Consider the following 21,334-nt stretch of genomic DNA (forward strand, 5'->3'; position numbering starts at 1 on the left):
TCCCCTCCACATGGTGCCCAAACCATCACGGGGTTGGAGAACATGTGGGGACTACCGCCACCTCAACGCGACCACCACACCCGACAGAAACCCTGACTCCCATATGCAAGACTTTGCCGCCAATCTGATAGGGCGTGCATGTTCTCCAAGGTGGACCTCATATGGGGGTACCACCAGATTCCAGTTCACCCCAGGATGTTCCCAAGACTCCAATCATATCCCTTTTGGCTTGTTTGAATTTCTCCGCATGCCCTTCACTCTAAAGAACACGGCACAAACTGTTCAGTGGCTGATAAACGCAGATAGCCCAGGACCTTCTATTTGCATTTATCTATTTGGACGATATCCTCATCGCCAGCCATAGCTGCAAGAACCACACTACCCACCTGAGACAGCTGTGCACCCAGCTGAGAGAGTTTGGGCTGACCATCAACCCCGTGAAGTGCCAGTTTGATCTGGACACCATCGATTTCCTGAGGCACAGGATTAACAGGGCTACACTGTCCCCATGAAGGTTGAGGCAGTCTGAGACTTCGCTAAGCTACACACGGTAAAAGGGCTGCAGGGATTTGCCGGTATGATAAACTTTTACCACAGGTGCAACGTTTCTATCGGCAGCCCCTGCTCCATCAAACTGTCCGAATGGGGGAAGTGCCAGGTTTTGGAGGCTATCCACAACCTGATGCACTCTGCCATTCGCACCACGGTCAAAATGGTGGCAAGTAGATTTGTCTGGCATAGCCTCTCAAAACCTGCATGAACTGTCAGTCCTCCAAAATGCAGGTTCACACAGAACACCCACATAGACTTTTGAGCTGGCACAGCGCAGGTTCAGCCATTAAACATTGACATAGTGAGGCCATTACCGGTTTCCCATGGAGCGAGATCTTCTTGGCCATGGATGACCCCTTCACGAGCTGGTGAAAGGTGGTCCCACTGGTTGATACCACTACAGAAACCTGTGCCAGGGCATACATTGACACATGGATATCCTGATTCAGGGTCCCGGAGCAACTTACCTCGGACAGGGGGACACAATTCACCTTCAGGCTTTGGGCAACACTGGCTAACTATCTGGGGGCGCAGTTCCACCATACCACGGTGTATCATTCACAGGTCAATGGATTGGTGGAGCACTTCCAAAGGCACCTCAAGGCAGCCTTGATAGCCAAGCTCAAGGATCCCAACTGGGTGGATGAACTGCATTGGGACCTGTTGGGAATTCACACCACGCCAAAGGAGGACTTCAATGCCTCGGCGGCGGAGATGGTCATTTCTGGGGATTTCCTGGCCACCGATAAATACCCAGAAGACCCCATGGTGATGCTTGAGAACTTTCAGTGAAAACTTGTGTCCTTGATCCTGTGGCTACCCCTACCGTACAGCCAGCCCAAGCACAGCATCCCGAAGGACCTAAATACTTTTCATTAGTAGGGGTGCACACAGACCACCCTTACATTGACCCAATAAGATACCCTAGAAGGTCGTTAGAGACAATGGTTCCACCTTCGTCCTCGACATCAGCAGTAAGGAGGAGACTTTTACAGTTGACTGCCTAAAACTGCCTATTTTGACTTTAACAAGTCTACTCTTCCCCTGCGAGGCAGGGACAGGCCACCTAAATGTATGGACAAGGTGCTGGTTGCTGGTTCTGGGAGGGGGGGTCTTGTAGTAGCCTGCACGTGGAGACACGGGCAAGCCTGCAAAATGACTGACCAACACGGCGACCACACAGACCTGGGGGTGACACTGGCCGTCATCCCAGGTGACTGCCACATGGTGGGAAGATGGGGAAATCTGTGAGATAGCTGGCCAATCCAAGTTCGGTGCTCTGATGACACAGGGCCCTGATGCCAGTTCCAGGAGCCCACATAAGCACAATGGCCAGAGCAATAAATCAGTCTAGTTTTCCAAGGCTTTGGTGTGCACGTCGTTCTTCTCCATGCTTGTGTTGCACATATGCTAAAAGCATTTTGTTGCAGTTGTGGGAAAAGGATTGTGTTGGAAGATCTCTCATTGCAGGAGAAAGGGGTGGAGACTCACAATTGGGTTGGAGGGGAACACAACAGGAGATTGAAGCAGTGGGTAATGTGAGTGGTGACTTTAAGGAGAAGCTGAGTCCACAGTCAGATCAGATTTTATCTTATTGAATGGGTAGAAATGGTCCAGTCAACATTTCAGATCAGGATCTTATCAAGACTCTATTTGACTGATCATTTCTACCCACAAGTTCCTCCATTGTTTGCTTTATGAAGAAACTGAGTTGGCATTTCAAATTTTCCATCCAAACAATTATGGTGATTGCTGCATAACCTATTAAGTAATTCCAGTATGATTTGTTTTTAATCAGATATCCTTTTTCTTTCCTTGGCTTGGCTTCGCAGACGAAGAGTTATGGAGGGGTAATGACCACGTCAGCTGCAGGCTCGTTTGTGGCTGACAAGTCCGATGCAGGACAGGCAGACACGGTTGCAGCGGTTGCAAGGGAAAATTGGTTGGTTGGGGTTGGGTGTTGGGTTTTTCCTCCTTTGTCTTTTGTCAGTGAGGTGGGCTCTGCGGTCTTCTTCAAAGGAGGTTGCTGCCCGCTGAACTGTGAGCTGCCAAGATGCACAGTTTGAGGCGATATCAGCCCACTGGCGGTGGTCAATGTGGCAGGCACCAAGAGATTTCTTTAGGCAGTCCTTGTACCTCTTCTTTGGTGCACCTCTGTCACGGTGGCCAGTGGAGAGCTCGCCATATAACACGATCTTGGGAAGGCGATGGTCCTCCATTCTGGAGACGTGACCTACCCAGCGTAGTTGGATCTTCAGCAGCGTGGATTCGATGCTGTCGGCCTCTGCCATCTTGAGTACTTCGATGTTAGGGATGAAGTCGCTCCAATAAATGTTGAGGATGGAGCAGAGACAACGCTGGTGGAAGCGTTCTAGGAGCCGTAGGTGATGCCGGTAGAGGACCCATGATTCGGAGCCGAACAGGAGTGTGGGTATGACAACGGCTCTGTATACGCTAATCTTTGTGACAGTTTCAGTTGAGAGGGGAAAGATTTAAAGGGATATGATGGGCAAGTTTTTCCCATATACGGTAAATAAAGGTATATGGAATGAGCTGCCAAAGGATGTGGTAGAGGTCAGTACACTTTCAATATTTAAAAAAAAACATTAAGGCAGATACAAGAATAGAAAAGGTTCATAGGGAAGAGGCAAAACACAGATGAGTGGGATTCTCTGAGATAGCCACCTTAATTAATATGGACGAATTGGGCCAAAGGGGCTGTTTCTGGGCTATATAAAACTCTGAGAACTCAATAAAGTTGGCACAACTATTCTATTGAAGTTTAAGGTAGGATTTATTGATCCACAACTTTGCCTTAAGTTTAATTGTATCCACAAACTTGCAATAACATTTGTCATTTATTTATTACAGAAATAATATACTGTATTTTATAAACGAATACATTTCTGAAGTTTTGGAAAAAGTTTGATTGCATTCTGTGTTGTCACTTCCATGACATTCTCCACTGAAAGCCCTTTAATTTGTGCAATGTATTGACAAGAGATCGAAATATTCTTCGGCTCATTTCTTATCTGGAAAACAACAATAATTTCAATCAATTTAATCACAGCAGTGAAACAAACCAAACAACAATTAATCTATGAACAACTGAGGGAACTTAGTACTTGTCGTACAAAGATACTTCAAACCTTAACATCTTTTCTAAGCCACAAAAGTTTAAAATTAAATTCAATTAGCAGTGTTGTTATATTGAATTTGATCAAAATATATTATTCTAGTAGTGTAATTCCTTGCAAGGAACTTAAGTGTATAGATCAAGATGATGCCAGAAGTGATCCTTGAGAAATGTGAAGTTGTCTGATTTCAGGAATATCAACATTTACAACAGAAAAACACTTGTCTTTGTACAGCAACTTTCTTCACCCTTTCAGGATATCCCGAAGTGAAAGGGCACATCCTCCACACGATACCTACCATTAATACATTTGCTATTTTCTTTCACTATGTGTTGTCAATGTTTTAGATTTTAATTTCTTCTGCCTTCCATCCAACTACACAGATCTTCCCTTATTTTCTCCTATTCCTCTCCTACTTTGGCTTCTTTAATGTTAATTTGTCTCACATAGTGCAACATTCTCTGACTAGCTATAAAGCCTTCAGCACTACATTGCTGCCAGGGAATGGCAAGAAGGGAGTGATTTGACAATGCATAGGAGTCATGAAAGAGAAGAGCCTGAAAAGGGAGATTTTAAGGGTCAGTGCTGGAGAAACATTTTGGTACAGACATGAAGAACATGGGAGTAGGGGAACACAATGATCAACAGTGATCAGAGATTGGAAATGTTTGTGATAGATGTCAGAACGGTTGAGAGAAAATTAGAAAAACAAGAGTGAACTTGGAAGTGATGAATAAATTGAGAGTTTGGAGATATTATTGGAAGGACTAGAATTGCTGTTGTGGAGTCAAAGTCGATAAATTGGATCCAATAAATAAATGGAAATACATATATCATCTTCCCAGAGAAGAATCCCTAGTCATGGAAAACCCAGACAAATGGGATTATATATAAACTGGTGGTTAACTCTGTGACAGGGCATTTATGTGATAGATATTCTTCTTATGAGCAGATTGACGGGCATCAACCCCGCCTTTAAAATTAGAAGAAAAAATGGTAGAAGCAGGTTTCAAGTTTTGTTTAAATATTCTTAAATATTGAGAATTAAAATATCTCCCTATTTTCTAAGCACTTGGCAGTTGCCTTTCCCAGCACTGACATTTGGCTCTGGCATTGTTTTTCTTCAGCCAAATTAAACATTTCAGATTGAAACCAGTCCAGGATTCAGTTCCTTCCTGATTTGAATGAGATAACTGCAAAGTCAAATCAGCACTTACCATCTTTTATTGACCCAAGAAATGCTTTACCTGTTTTACTGGCCCTAATGCAGGAGAATCTGTCTCCAGGCAAATGGACTCCAGTGGCAATTGTTTCACTAATTTCTGCTTCTTGGATAAAAGAACACAAAAATTAGTTTGAGTGCTTCTCCAGCATTTTGTGTTTTTACAAAAGTTAGTTTGGTAGTATTTGACAATATTCATCCAAAGGTGTAACAGCTAGCAAAATCAAATGAACTTAAAAATGTGCAGATCTTTGATCCTTTGATTGAAGGCAGGAAAGTCATGGATGATACCAGGGAAGTAATCAGAACACAAGAAAAAAAGTTTTTTTTAGGCAAGTGCATTAAAGGTGGCAGCAAAAGAATGAATGAACAAATAAATTAATCTGCTGACAAGTAGCAACCATGTATACTACTATGCTTCCGAACTGAAGATCTTCGGAAGAGTTTAATTGTTTTAAATTTACTTTTAATTTTAGAGATACAACATGGTAACAGGCCCTTTTGGTACACAAGGCAGTGCTGCCCAAATAGACCACTTAACCTATATCTCCATGTATTTTTGAAATGTGGGAGGAAATCCACATAGATCACCAGGAGGATGGACTAAACTGTTTAAAGACAGTGCCAGATTCAAATGTGGAATCACTGCACTGTAATTACATTGTGCTAACCCAGTGCTTCTCAGCCTTTTTCTTCCCTCTCACATATCACTTTAAGCAATTCCTTACCAATCACTGAGCACCGATGGCATAGGGATTACTTAAAAGAAAAAGGTTGAGAACCACTGTGCTAACCGCTACGCTAACTGAGGCTACCTTTAAAGTATTCAAAGCACAGCAAAGCATACAATCAGAACAATATGGCAGATTTAGCAACACTGAAAAATAAAGTTCTTATGCTGGTGTTTTATTTTTCAAAAATATAGTATTTTAAAATAGAATCATACACTCAGGCTTCATGGAAAAGAGAAATTGGGCCTTCAAAAGAGCTTTCATCACTTTAATTGAAACATTAGCAGACAAAAGAGGTTGTTGTTGATTTCAAGAACGGCCAGCTGAGAGACCATGCACCTGTCGCCATTGATGGTCAGCGGTGGAAAGGCTTAGTACCTTCAAATTTTTGGGTGTTCACATATCAGAGGAGTTAGCACCTCAAGGCAACCCCGAAGGCATGCCAACACATTAATTTCTAACAAGTCTGAGGAGACTTAGCATTTTGTCAAACACTCTATATTGAACTTCTTCAGGTGTAATGTGGAAAGTATATTGACTGGTCGCAACAAGGCCTGGTTTAAAACTTGAGTGCACAGGAAAGCAGAAGGCTGCCATAGATGCTCTGTGATTAGGTGGTATGTGGGTGGGAAGAAAATGTTTGAAAACCACTGTTTTAATCGTACCTAATTGACTCATTCTGTGCACAGTTTCAGAATTCCAAAGGAAATGGGCCAATAATCATTTTTCTCAAGCAAAATATTTCAGTAACAATTGGGTCTAGAGCAGTGATTCTCAACCTTCCCTTCCCACCCACTTAAGCAACCCCTTACTAATCACAGAGCACCGATGGTATAGGGAATACTTAAAGTGGTATGTGAGTGGAAAGAAAAAGGTTGAGAACCACTGCTGTATGAAATGCTACAACATCTTAAAGGATTTCCATCACCCTGTTCACAATTGCTTCTTGCTGCTACCATTAGGCAGAAAGTACAGAAGGTTGAAGTCCAGCACAAAAAAAAACAATCCCCCCCCCCCCAGAGTTATCAGGGTTTCGAATTTCCCTGTACTACCTTAACTTTATCCACCAATTGCTCTGGGACCATCAAAAGATCTGTCAGCATTATTGAAGCATAACCTTTCTTTGCACTTATTGTAATTGTGATTTTTAAAATATTTATTTTCTCTGTATCTGAATTGGCAATAGAATTGGAATTTAACATGCAATTGTAGTTGGTGTATCTTTTTAACCTGTATGGCTGAGGCAAGTTAAGAAATTCAGTGAATCTGTACATTGTACTTGTGCATATGACAATAAAATCTCATCTCAAAAGAATTTCCATGTACTTAACACACCTTTTATTGAATATTATTGTTTGATCTCACCTGCTCGCTTCTTATAATGGATGGCGGGATTGAAAAGAAAAATCCTGCTTTCACCCCTTCCATAGCCACAGAGGGTTTTCCATCAAAAGCATGCAGCAATACTTTCTGAGCCCCTAGAAAAAGGCAGAATTCTCTTCATATTAATGTAATATTTAGTATCTATTTTCTTTCAAGTCAGCCACAAATGTTGTACATAAGACAACCTAACATCATGTTTGGTGACGCTAAACACATTCCAAAGTGAACACACTTTTCCCTTTATGTGCGCATCCCACATTTCTTAAGACAAAGGTACACAGTGAAATACTTCATTAAGTGCTCTATAAGGAACCTGTATCCTTCCACTCAGTAACTTTTTATAATGGTCCTCCTATGCAAGATTTCATTATTATTATTTCAGACTGAAAGGTGGCATATTTAGCATGGAGGCTAAATAATATACTGGATTTTGGAAGAATGGGATACAGCGAGAAAAGATGAGGTTACATTAAATATGGGGAATAAATAAAGTTAAGAAAAAATGAAAGTTCCTTGCATATAAAGCAAAAAACAAAAGTATAAATTTTAAACCTTGTTCCTTCAGCAGGTTAATGGTTGGACGTCCTGCAGAGCGAGAATGTACATTTCTGCAAAGATAAAAAAGGAACAATGAACGCTAAAAGTACAAGTAAGGTACTAAAATAACTATTGGATTTGATTTTAAATGATAACCAACTGCTTTAGGATAGAACAACAAACAGTATTTAAAAAAACAAATGCTGGAAATCCAGAGGAACAAAATAACAAAAGGCTGGAATCAATCAGCAGCAGAAATGAGGAAATGTGATTTGTTTTTCTCTCCATTGATGCTGACTGACCTGTTGAGTGTTCCAATTTTCTGTTTAAAATACAGCTAATGATTTAATTTGTAACTTCAGTTTTCAAAAAAAAATCAGTTGTTACATAACAACATTGAAATGGAGCGGAGACAACGCTGGTGGAAGCGTTCTAGGAGCCGTAGGTGATGCCAGTAGAGGACCCATGATTCGAAGCCGAACAGGAGTGTGGGTATGACAACGGCTCTGTATACGCTTATCTTTGTGAGGTTTTTCAGTTGGTTGTTTTTCCAGACTCTTTTGTGTAGTCTTCCAAAGGCGCTATTTGCCTTGGCGAGTCTGTTGTCTATCTCGTTGTCTCCGCTCCATCCTCAACATTCATTGGAGCGCTTTCATCCCTAACGTCGAAGTACTCGAGATGGCAGAGGTCGACAGCATCGAGTCCACGCTGCTGAAGATCCAGCTGCGCTGGGTGGGTCACGTCTCCAGAATGGAGGACCATCGCCTTCCCAAGATCGTGTTATATGGCGAGCTCTCCACTGGCCACCGTGACAGAGGTGCACCAAAGAAAAGGTACAAGGACTGCCTAAAGAAATCTCTTGGTGCCTGCCACATTGACCACCGCCAGTGGGCTGATATCGCCTCAAACCGTGCATCTTGGCGCCTCACAGTTTGGCGGGCAGCAACCTCCTTTGAAGAAGACCGCAGAGCCCACCTCACTGACAAAAGGCAAAGGAGGAAAAACCCAACACCCAACCCCAACCAACCAATTTTCCCCTGCAACCGCTGCAACCGTGTCAGCCTGTCCCTCATCGGACTTGTCAGCCATAAACGAGCCTGCAACTGACGTGGACATTTACCCCCTCCATAAATCTTCGTCCGCGAAGCCAAGCCAAAGAAAGACATTGAAATGGATTTTTAGTGTTGTATAGCTTGGTATTGTAAGTATATTTATTTTCAATTCAGTAATGTGCTCCTGTTATATTTTGTCAACATGGAGTCTGGTTGCCTTTTTTAAAAAACTTTTATTTATCAACACACATTCCAAAAAAAAATTGAGGGATATCTTATTCTCTTCCACAGAAAATAGAAACTCTCCAAAGAAAAGAAGAGTTTAAGATTAAGAAAATGTAGATAATACATGAACAACAATTTTTTAAAAATTATTCTTATATAAACAAAATTCATAGATCTATAGAATACTAAATGTTACTCACATTGCCTAAATGTTACTCACATTGCCTAAATGTTACTCACATTGCCTAAATGTTACTCACATTGCCTAAATGTTACTCACATTATTGCCTAAATGTTACTCACATAGCCTAAATGTTACTCACATAGCCTAAATGTTACTCACATTGCCTAAATGTTACTCACATTATTGCCTAAATGTTACTCACATTGCCTAAATGTTACTCACATTATTGCCTAAATGTTACTCACATTGCCTAAATGTTACTCACATTGCCTAAATGATACTCACATTATTGCCTAACTGTTACTCACATTGCCTAAATGTTACTCACATTATTGCCTAAATGTTACTCACATTGCCTAAATGTTACTCACATTATTGCCTAAATGTTACTCACATTGCCTAAATGTTACTCACATTATTGCCTAAATGTTACTCACATTGCCTAAATGTTACTCACATTATTGCCTAAATGTTACTCACATTGCCTAAATGTTACTCACATTGCCTAAATGTTACTCACATTGCCTAAATGTTACTCACATTATTGCCTAAATGTTACTCACATTGCCTAAATGTTACTCACATTATTGCCTAAATGTTACTCACATTGCCTAAATGTTACTCACATTATTGCCTAAATGTTACTCACATTGCCTAAATGTTACTCACATTGCCTAAATGTTACTCACATTGCCTAAATGTTACTCACATTATTGCCTAAATGTTACTCACATTATTGCCTAAATGTTACTCACATTATTGCCTAAATGTTACTCACATTGCCTAAATGTTACTCACATTATTGCCTAAATGTTACTCACATTGCCTAAATGTTACTCACATTGCCTAAATGTTACTCACATTGCCTAAATGTTACTCACATTATTGCCTAAATGTTACTCACATTGCCTAAATGTTACTCACATTATTGCCTAAATGTTACTCACATTGCCTAAATGTTACTCACATTATTGCCTAAATGTTACTCACATTGCCTAAATGTTACTCACATTATTGCCTAAATGTTACTCACATTGCCTAAATGTTACTCACATTATTGCCTAAATGTTACTCACATTGCCTAAATGTTACTCACATTGCCTAAATGTTACTCACATTGCCTAAATGTTACTCACATTATTGCCTAAATGTTACTCACATTGCCTAAATGTTACTCACATTGCCTAAATGTTACTCACATTGCCTAAATGTTACTCACATAGCCTAAATGTTACTCACATTATTGCCTAAATGTTACTGACATTGCCTAAATGTTACTCACATTATTGCCTAAATGTTACTCACATTGCCTAAATGTTACTCACATTGCCTAAATGTTACTCACATTGCCTAAATGTTACTCACATTGCCTAAATGTTACTCACATCATTGCCTAAATGTTACTCACATTGCCTAAATGTTACTCACATTGCCTAAATGTTACTCACATTGCCTAAATGTTACTCACATTGCCTAAATGTTACTCACATTGCCTAAATGTTACTCACATTGCCTAAATGTTACTCACATTATTGCCTAAATGTTACTCACATTGCCTAAATGTTACACACATTGCCTAAATGTTACTCATATTATTGCCTAAATGTTACTCACATTGCCTAAATGTTACTCACATTGCCTAAATGTTACTCACATTATTGCCTAAATGTTACTCACATTGCCTAAATGTTACTCACATTGCCTAAATGTTACTCACATTGCCTAAATGTTACTCACATTATTGCCTAAATGTTACTCACATTGCCTAAATGTTACTCACATTATTGCCTAAATGTTACTCACATTGCCTAAATGTTACTCACATTGCCCAAATGTTACTCACATTGCCTAAATGTTACTCACATTGCCTAAATGTTACTCACATTATTGCCTAAATGTTACTCACATTGCCTAAATGTTACTCACATTGCCTAAATGTTACTCACATCATTGCCTAAATGTTACTCACATTGCCTAAATGTTACTCACATTGCCTAAATGTTACTCACATTGCCTAAATGTTACTCACATCATTGCCTAAATGTTACTCACATTGCCTAAATGTTACTCACATTATTGCCTAAATGTTACTCACATTGCCTAAATGTTACTCACATTATTGCCTAAATGTTACTCACATTGCCTAAATGTTACTCACATTATTGCCTAAATGTTACTCACATTGCCTAAATGTTACTCACATTATTGCCTAAATGTTACTCACATTGCCTAAATGTTACTCACATTGCCTAAATGTTACTCACATTGCCTAAATGTTACTCACATTATTGCCTAAATGTTACTCACATTGCCTAAATGTTACTCACATTATTGCCTAAATGTTACTCACATTGCCTAAATGTTACTCACATTGCCTAAATGTTACTCACATTGCCTAAATGTTACTCACATTATTGCCTAAATGTTACTCACATTGCCTAAATGTTACTCACATTATTGCCTAAATGTTACTCACATTGCCTAAATGTTACTCACATTGCCTAAATGTTACTCACATTGCCTAAATGTTACTCACATTATTGCCTAAATGTTACTCACATTGCCTAAATGTTACTCACATTGCCTAAATGTTACTCACATTGCCTAAATGTTACTCACATTATTGCCTAAATGTTACTCACATTGCCTAAATGTTACTCACATTATTGCCTAAATGTTACTCACATTGCCTAAATGTTACTCACATTATTGCCTAAATGTTACTCACATTGCCTAAATGTTACTCACATTGCCTAAATGTTACTCACATTATTGCCTAAATGTTACTCACATTGTCTAAATGTTACTCACATTGTCTAAATGTTACTCACATTGCCTAAATGTTACTCACATTATTGCCTAAATGTTACTCACATTGCCTAAATGTTACTCACATTGCCTAAATGTTACTCACATTGCCTAAATGTTACTCACATTATTGCCTAAATGTTACTCACATTGCCTAAATGTTACTCACATTGCCTAAATGTTACTCACATTATTGCCTAAATGTTACTCACATTGCCTAAATGTTACTCACATTGCCTAAATGTTACTCACATTATTGCCTAAATGTTACTCACATTGCCTAAATGTTACTCACATTGCCTAAATGTTACTCGCATCATTGCCTAAATGTTACTCACATTGCCTAAATGTTACTCACATTGCCTAAATGTTACTCACATCATTGCCTAAATGTTACTCACATTGCCTAAATGTTACTCACATTGCCTAAATGTTACTCACATTGCCTAAATGTTACTCACATCATTGCCTAAATGTTACTCACATTGCCTAAATATTACTCACATTGCCTAAATGTTACTCACATCATTGCCTAAATGTTACTCACATTGCCTAAATGTTACTCACATTGCCTAAATGTTACTCACATTGCCTAAATGTTACTCACATCATTGCCTAAATGTTACTCACATTGCCTAAATGTTACTCACATTGCCTAAATGTTACTCACATTGCTAAAATTATGCTACAAATATATTCTATTATAAAACTACTGATTCTAGTTAAAAAAAATCCTATTAAATATATATTAAAAATTGTTAATTTTAACAATACTAAAAACAATATATAATACTACAAGGTGAAGGTGAGGTCAGGAATTGACAAACTATCTTTAAAAAAGAGAGTTCATAAGTAATTCATAAAGTAATCACCCGATATAAGGAAAACAAATTTTCAAAAAGTGACTATATTTATTTCGTAGATTGTAAGTAACTTTCTCTAAAGGTTTGCAGCTTCTCATTTCAGTATACCATCAATTCATAGTTAAATTTGCTTCTAACTTCCACAAAGTTGCATTACAATTTTTAGCTACTATTAGTGCAATTCCCTCTGAAACCACTACAGACCCTCTGAAACCACGACAGACGAACACTCGGGTCAATACTTGCAAAATCACCAAGTAGAACTAACATTGGATTTTGTGGAAGTGGGATCCCTATTATTTGTTGCAAAAAATCCATTAAATTTGTCCAAAAGAAATTTAATTTGGGACAAAACCATGCTGAATGTATAAAAATTCCAACATCTTGCAGAAGCATCTATCAGACAGTTCAGATTTTAATTTATTAAGTTTTTGTGGGGTTAAATATAACTGGTGCAGGAAATTATACTGAACCTTTCTATATCAAACGTTAATAATGCCTTGCATACTACCAAAACATATCTGGGTCCATTAAAAAAAAAATCAGCATTAGTCTGGTATAAATCAATTTCCTATCTATGTTTAAATTTAAATAAATCTTTCTTATTAGTTTCTTCTAAAATTAACAGAACATAACCGGTTATGGTAACTGCATTTTCACTCTCATCTTTAAGAGGCAAAGAATATAGAATAGATAGATTATCTCATAAGAAAGCCTTCAACTAAAAATATCCAAAAATGTATTATTTGATAATCCATATCTAGTTTTTAATTGGTCAAACGATACTAATTGCCCATCCTGAAAACAATCTTTAATAACCCTTATATCTTTCTTTGGCCATTCTATAAAATTTTAATTATTCATTGTAAAGGGTATCAGTCTGTTTTTTACTATAGGCATATTAACTAAACCATATCTTTTCACTCCTATTAATTTATGAACTTTATGCCAAATGTCGTGGTGTTAGTGTATCTGATTCCCCTATCAATAAGCCTTTATTCCATTTATATAAAATTTCTTAAGAATTTTGTTCATGTATTTTATACAGTTCGACATTTACCTAAGTAGCTTTTCCTCCTTCTTTAAAAAAAATTAGAGAAATCTTAATTGCGTAGCAGTATAATAATACTCAAAATTGGGTCATTGCAAACCACCTAGTTCATATCTCCAAGTAAGCTTTTCAATGGAAATCCTGGACATCTTACCTTTCCACAAAAACATTCTGATGATTCTATTTAAGTCCTTTAAAAATTTTTTAAGAATAATAATAGGGAGGGATTGAAAAATGTATTGAATTCTAGGAAAAATGTTCATTTTGATACAATTCACCCTGCCTATCAAAGTAATAGGTAATTCCATTCATCGTTTTAGATCATCTTCAATTTTTTTTAAATAATGGTCCATAATTGATCTTGTACACAGTATCTAAGCATAGATTAATTTTTACCCCTAAATATTTGATTCCTTCATCAGTCCATTTAAATTTTAGTTTTTTTTTTGCATCCAGAATAATCTCCAAATGTCAATGGCATCACTTCGCTCTTGTCCCAGTTTACTTTATATCCCGATACTATACCATATTGGTCTAATTTTATTTCTAAACTAGTCAATGATTCTTCCGGATAAAAAAGAAGAGGAACAACATCAAGAAACCATGGAAAAAAAATACCCAACAAACTGAAACAAGCAGCTCAACAAGAAAGTCAGAAGAGACACAGATACAAGGAAGAAAAATAGAAGACACAAATCCAAGAGCAGACACAGAAGAAGAAGAAGAAGAAGAAGAAGAAGAAGAAGTAGAACACCAAGCTCTGCACAGAATAGGAGGTAAAATGAATGGACAGGATAGGAAAAGGCTACAGTGGGTTATGCCCCAGTACATAGATAAAAAAAACATTTCAAGAACAAATGAAAGCATTAAAAGAATGGTTGACACTAGAATTTAGCGAAATGAAAAGAAAAATGAAAAGTACAGAAGAAAAAGTGAGTCGAATAGAGCTGGTCATAACAGGTGTAGGGAAAGGATTAGAAAATGTGGAAGAACGTAATGGCGGTAGAAATGGAAGTGAACGACTTAAAAAGAAAATTGGAAGTAAGTGACAAAAAAGTTAAAGAAACACAGGAATTGTTAGCTCAGAAGATGGATATAATGGAAAACTATAGTAGGCGAAACAATATAAAGATAGTGGGCCTTAAGGAAGATGAAGAGGGCAAAGATATGAAAGAATTTATAGAAGAATGGATCCCAAAAGTCCTGGGAATGCCAGAAAAGCAGGAAGGAATGCAAATAGAAAGGGCACACAGAACATTAGCCCCGAAACCACAGTCACAAAAAAAACAAAGATCTGTTTTAGTAAAATTTCTGAGATACATGACAAGAGAAAATATATTGGAGAAGGCAATGAATAAAATTACAGAAGACAAAAAAACCACTGGAATACCCAGACGTAAGTTTTGAGCTCCTAAAGAAGAGGAAGGAGTTTAACACAGCAAAATCGATCCTATGGAAGAAAGGCTATAAATTTATGTTAAGATATCAGCGGTGCTTAAAATAGTTATCCCGGGGCAGCAAAACAGACTGTTCTCGGATACGGAGAAAGCATGAGAATTTGCAGAACGCCTGCAAGGCAGAAAGAGAGATGAAGAGATGTAACAAGAACAAAGAACGATGACAAACTACATATAAAGTAAAAATAATGTATAAGTAAGAACTAAAGGAGGGAAGAAAAGGGAAGTAAGGGAGAAGGGTGAAAAAAGAGGAGGGGTTAAAAAAAAGAAAAAGAAAAGAGGGGGAGCTTTGTTGTAATGTGAAGATAAAAGTCTTTTCTGGAGGGGGTTGGGTGGGAAAGAATAACAGTCACTGCGAAATCAGTTGACACTTGCGAATGGGTTCACAGCCTGAATGGAGAGGGGAGTTGTGGTTGCCCGGCAAGGGACAAGGGGCGACTCAGAGATGGGGGGGGGAGACACTTGGGGTTAAGGGAGTTTTAGATGTGGGAATGGTTGAAATATTTTATGTTTTAGAAGTGTTGTCATACAGTGCATCCAAAAAAAGAAAACTGAGAAATGGAAATGGGGAAAAGGGGAAAGGTGGTGGTGAGGAAGCAGAAGTGAGATGTAAACAAAGTATGAGATGGCCATGTTGAACTATATGACTATAAATGTTAATGGAATACATAACCAAATCAAAAGGAAGAGGCTATTAAATTTACTGAAAAAAAAATAGATATAGCATTCGTGCAGTAAATGCATCTAACTGAAGTGGAACACAATAAATTAAGGAGAGACAGGGTAGGGCACATAACGGCAGCATCATATAACTCAAAAGCTAGAGGTGTAGCTATATTAATCAATAAAAATGTACCTATCAAAATAGAGGAGGAAATAATAGATCCAACAGGGAGATACGTAACGTTAAAATGTCAGATATATTCAGAACTCTGAAATTTGGTCAATATATATGCACCTAATGAAGAGGATCAAAAGTTTATGCAAGATATTTTTTTTTGAAGATTGTAGATACGCAGGGGAATATATTGATAGGAGGGGACTTTATCCTTAATTTGGATTCAAAGATGGATAAAACTGGACAAAAGACTAGCAGAAAGAACAAAGTAGCCAAATTTATGGTTAAGTCAATGCAGGAAATGCTACTTTTGGATATATGGAGGAGACAACACCCAAAGGAGAAGGAATACTCATATTATTCGAGTAGACATAAAACATACTCAAGGATTGACCTGTTCCTGTTGTCAGCCTATATCCAAGGGATGATTAGGAAAACGGAATATAAAGCTAGATTGTTATCTAATCACTCACCCCTGCTATTAGCAATAGAACTAGAGGACATCCCACCAAGAACATATAGATGGAGATTAAACTCCATGCTACTTAAAAGACAGGATTTTAGACAATTTATTGAGCGCCGAATTAAAATGTACTTTGAAATAAATACGGAATCAGTGAAAGGCAAATTCATATTATGGGATGCAATGAAAGCCTTCATCAGAGGGAAGATAATAAGTTATGTAACTAAGATGAAAAAGGACTACAATCGGGAAATAGAACAGCTGGAAAGGGAAATAGTAAGTACAGAAAAAGAATTAGCAACAAGGGAAGATACAACAAAAAGAAGAGAATTGGCAGGCAAAAAAATAAAATATGAAACACTGCAAATGTATAAGGTGGAGAAGAACATTATGAAAATAAAGCAGAAGTATTACGAGCTAGGAGAAAAAACACACAAAATACCGGCTTAGCAGCTTAAAACAGATCAAGCTAAAAGAACGGTATTGGTATCAAGGAAAAAGGACAAACAAATTACATATAACCCAACAGAGATCAATTAAAACATTAAGGAATTCTACGAGCAATTATACCAAACTGAGAACGGAAAGAAGACAAAATAGGTGAGTTTCTAGCTAAAATTGAACTACCAAAATTGCAAGAGGAGCAAAACAAATTGATAAAATCATTTGAAATAGAGGAAATACAAGATATATTAAAAAATCTACCGAACATTAAAACACCTGGGGAGGACGGACTCCCAATAGAATTTTATAAGTAGTAAAAATAGTAAAACTAGATCAAACTGGATTTATTAAGAAAAGACAAACAAAGGACAATGTCTGTAAGTTCATTAACTTAATACATGCAGTACAAGGAAATAAGTTACCAACTGTGGCTGTTGCTTTAGACCCAGAGAAAGCCTTTGACAGGGTAGAATGGAATTATTTATTCAAAGTATTACAGAGGTTCAACCTACCAGAGAAATATATTAATTGGATTAAAGCATTATATAAGGGACCATTGGCAAAGGTGACATTAAATGGATATATATCGAACCAATTTAAATTAAGCAGGTCAACTGGGCAGGGATGTCCACTATCTCCCTCACTGTTCGCTTTTGCAGTAGAACCATTGGCAGAACTGATAAGAACAGAAAATAAAATAAAAGGGATAAAAATAAAAGAGAAGGAATATAAAATCAGTCTATTTACAGATGACATCATAGTACACTTAACAGAACCAGAATTATCAATAAAAGAATTACATAAGAAATTGAAGGAATATGGAGAAATATCGGGGTACAAGATCAACGCAAATAAAAGTGAAGAGATGCCAATGAATAATGTGGATTTCACAAAGTTTAAAAAAGAATAACCATTTAAATGGCAAACACAAGCAATCCGATACCTAGGTATTAGACTAGATAATAATCTAGGCCATCTATACAAATTAAATGATCAGCCATTAATGAAGAAATTACAAGATGACTTAGAACATTGGAAAGATTTACCACTAACGTTGATTGGAAGGGTAAATTGCATTAAAATGAATATCTTCCTAAGGATACAATACCTATTTCAATCGTTACTAATTCCCTTAACAGAGAAATTCTTCAATGAGCTAAAGAAAATAATAAGGAAATTCTTATGGAAAGGGGGGAAACCGAGGATAGCGCTAGATAAATTAACAGAATGGTACAAACAAGGTGGTTTGTAGCTACTAAACTTTAAAAATTATTATAGAGCAGCACAATTAAGATATCTCAGATTTTTATCAAACAAGGGAAAAACCAGATTGGACCAAGATAGAGCTAGATAAAATAGGGGAGAAGGTACCAGAACATATACTTTATAAATGGGATGAAAAAGTGGTGCAATATAGAAGTTCACCAGTACTGCACCATCTGCTCAACATTTGGAAGAAGATTCATGTAGAAAGGAAAAAAACAAATTACCAACTACCAAAATTATTATTGACGCAAAATCAACTAAACCCTTTCACAATAGATAACCTTTCCTTTAGAGAATGGGAGAGAAAAGGGATTAAAAGAATAGAAAATTGTTTTTTGGGAAATAATTTATTATCATTTGAACAAATGGAATAACTCACGGTACAATGTTTGCATACCACCAATTGAAAACCTACTTAAAACCTACTTAAAAGACAAACTGGGAAGGAGCTTTGAATATGTGATTACAGACACAATAATAATTAAAAGATTTATAACAAACATGTTCATAAAGCTGCAAGATAAAGAAAATGATGAAATAAGCTATAAACCAAAACAAAAGTGGGAACAAAATCTAAACATAAAGATAAAAAATGATATATGGGAAAAGCTATGCTCCGGAACTATAAGAAATATAATAAACACGAGGTTACGCATGATATAATATAATTGGTTACACAGGCTATATATCACGACCCAAAAGTTAAATAAATGGGATCCAACATTATCAGATAGATGTTTTCGCTGTAAGAAGGAAACGGGAACAACAGTACATGCAATTTGGGCATGTGAGAAAGTGAAAAAGTTTTGGGAAGATCTAAATTAGGTATTAAATAAAATCACAAAAAGCAACATACCAAAAAATCCAGAGATCTTTCTTCTAAGTAATATAAGTAAAGAACTAGGCCTCAAACTGGATGAAGCACACAAAAGATTTATTATGATAGTCTTAGCTGTAGCAAAAAAATGTATAATGTCAACTTGGAAATCAGAAGAGAGCCTGAGAGTACAGCAAAGGTACATAGAAATGAATAAATGTATTCCATTGGAAAAAATAACATATAATTTAAAAAATAAAGTCAAATTTTTTGAACAAATTTGGGAACCGTACATGGAACACAACAGAGAGGACTTACCATGGACCTCCATCCCCTAAAATGATAGAATGAGAAGAAGACGAAATGAACTGACCCAGTGTGTAAAAGTAGATGACACAATTTTCTTGTTTATTTTCATTGTGTGATGACATTGTTTAATGGCTTTATTGTATTGTATATGTTGAACATTTAATGGGTTTGAAGGGGGGTGGGAAGGAGGGAGGGAAGGAAGGGGGGGAAAGGGGGAGAAAATGACATTGTGTATATTCAAGAGGGGAATGTTTGTGTATATTTTGGTTAATATGGTTGATAGTGTGAAAAATAAAATTGAAAAAAAAATTAAAAATATAAAAAAAACCCATAAAGGACACTCACCACCCAGGTCATGCCCTTTTCTCACTGCTACCATCAGGAAGGAGATACAGGAGGCTGAAGAGACACACTCAACATTACAAAAGCATCATCTTTCACTCCACCATCAGATTTCTGAACGGACAATAAACCTATGGATACTAACTCATCTTTTCTCTTTTTTAATTATTCATTTTTAAAAATCTTGTAGTTATGGAATTGCATTTTATAGCAATTTGGCACCTGAAATGCACAATACAAATTTTGTGGCATGTCATGATAATAAAACCTAATTCTGATTCTTACAGAATTGCATTCCTTGTTTGTGCAACCATTAAAACACTTAAGGAGGGCAATGCTACCAGTCCTTATTTTGACAAAATGTTACAGGAGCATAATTGAATATGTCCTGTCTGGCTTCATCATTGTATGGTATGGTAGCATTGTCCAAAAGTCATTATAGAGGATCATTTTAACAACAAGGGTCTGCTGTCAGGGCTTTCCAAAGGCTGGGACCAAAAATAGGGGATTGACTTTTCATGGGTCATATAAAAACACTCCATTTTTCAGCCAAAAAGGGAGATCGACTAATACAAGGTCTTGATGATTACATAAATATATACGATTATTTTAATTCAGAGATATAGTAGGGTAACAGGCCCTTCTGGCCTATGAGCACGTGCCAGTCAATTACATTTTTAACCAATTAACCTTCAAATCTCAAAGTTTTTTTGGAACAAGCCAGTAAACCAGAGCACCCGGAAAAAACACACACAATCTTGGGGGGATCTCCTTACAGAAAGTGGCAGATTCAAACCTAAGTTGCTGGTGTTGTAATAGTACTGCACTAACTGCTGCATTAACCATGCTGCTCATTTTCCATTTTTGGTTTAGATTTTCCTTAAATTCTCATTTTACAAAGAAGAGATTTTGCTTACAAAGGTAAATCCAACTGCTTTGCAATTTCAATTTGTTTTATGAAGACATTTTTTTGTTCATTCTTCTGTATCTCAGTGCTGGCAAATCGTGGGGTGAAATCCAAGCCAACCTGTAATACAGTAAAAGCCAATATGAGAGGATTTTTGAGATGCAATATTTTGTGATATCTCAACCTAAAATTTGAATACAAAATGATGAAATTATTATTTTTAGTTCATTACTAATAATAAGTCCTCAAAGTGTCAACTGTTAGTCAGTTTATGATTCTCTTGCCTCTGAGTTAGAAGCTGTGGATTGAAGCACTGTTTCAGCAAATCCAGTTTTCCTCAGTTCCCTGAAGAGAACTAGGTTAAGTTCTTCACCATTATCTTGTTTAGTTTTAGATTCAAGTATCTGAAGTTTTATTTCTTTTACATTGAATAATTTGGTCTTTCCCATGGACATAAAGGAACCATTTCAAAGAAATACAGTGATTAACCTCAATCTACATCAATAACACCAACCTTCATATCAACATCTTAAAAAAAGTTAGTGTACTATTTACTCTCACATTATTTGTTCAAGGAAACTGGTGAATACAGATCAGTTGCTGCTTTTTAATCCCAACTAAACTTCAAAATTATATTCCTGTCAAGTGTTGTTCTGAGATATGAAAAGAACAATATCAATTCAAGACTTCTATTTTACAATGGAAATTGCAAACTTATACATTAGCTCTTTATGCAGGTAACATGA

The 21,334-nt window shown here is 37.0% G+C and overlaps 1 protein-coding gene and 1 long non-coding RNA gene across 9 annotated transcripts in view; one reads left to right on the plus strand and one right to left on the minus strand.

Moving 5' to 3' along the window:
• Positions 1–21,334, plus strand: part of LOC138760579 (uncharacterized) — a 90,857-nt gene that overhangs the window by 43,470 nt on the left and 26,053 nt on the right. For all 4 annotated transcript variants that reach the window (XR_011355718.1, XR_011355715.1, XR_011355716.1 and 1 more), the window contains exon 2: positions 7,591–7,679. This is a non-coding gene — a long non-coding RNA (uncharacterized lncRNA). The remainder of the gene's footprint in view (positions 1–7,590; positions 7,680–21,334) is intronic.
• LOC138760576 (putative deoxyribonuclease TATDN3) overlaps positions 3,323–21,334 on the minus strand; it is a 67,046-nt gene continuing 49,034 nt past the window's right edge. For 2 of the 5 annotated variants that reach the window (XM_069931328.1, XM_069931331.1), the window contains 5 exons: positions 20,599–20,708; positions 7,578–7,633; positions 7,008–7,120; positions 4,937–5,014; positions 3,323–3,584 (listed from right to left, as the gene is read on the minus strand). In XM_069931328.1, the coding sequence (XP_069787429.1) occupies positions 3,441–3,584; positions 4,937–5,014; positions 7,008–7,120; positions 7,578–7,633; positions 20,599–20,708 (501 nt within the window). In that variant the 3' untranslated portion in view covers positions 3,323–3,440. Of the gene's footprint in view, positions 3,585–4,936; positions 5,018–7,007; positions 7,121–7,577; positions 7,634–20,598; positions 20,709–21,334 lie in introns of all 5 variants that reach the window. The other 3 variants (XM_069931327.1, XM_069931330.1, XM_069931329.1) reach the window with 2 other exon arrangements.

This window comes from Narcine bancroftii, chromosome 4, assembly GCF_036971445.1.
Source record: "Narcine bancroftii isolate sNarBan1 chromosome 4, sNarBan1.hap1, whole genome shotgun sequence".
Taxonomy (NCBI): domain Eukaryota; kingdom Metazoa; phylum Chordata; class Chondrichthyes; order Torpediniformes; family Narcinidae; genus Narcine; species Narcine bancroftii.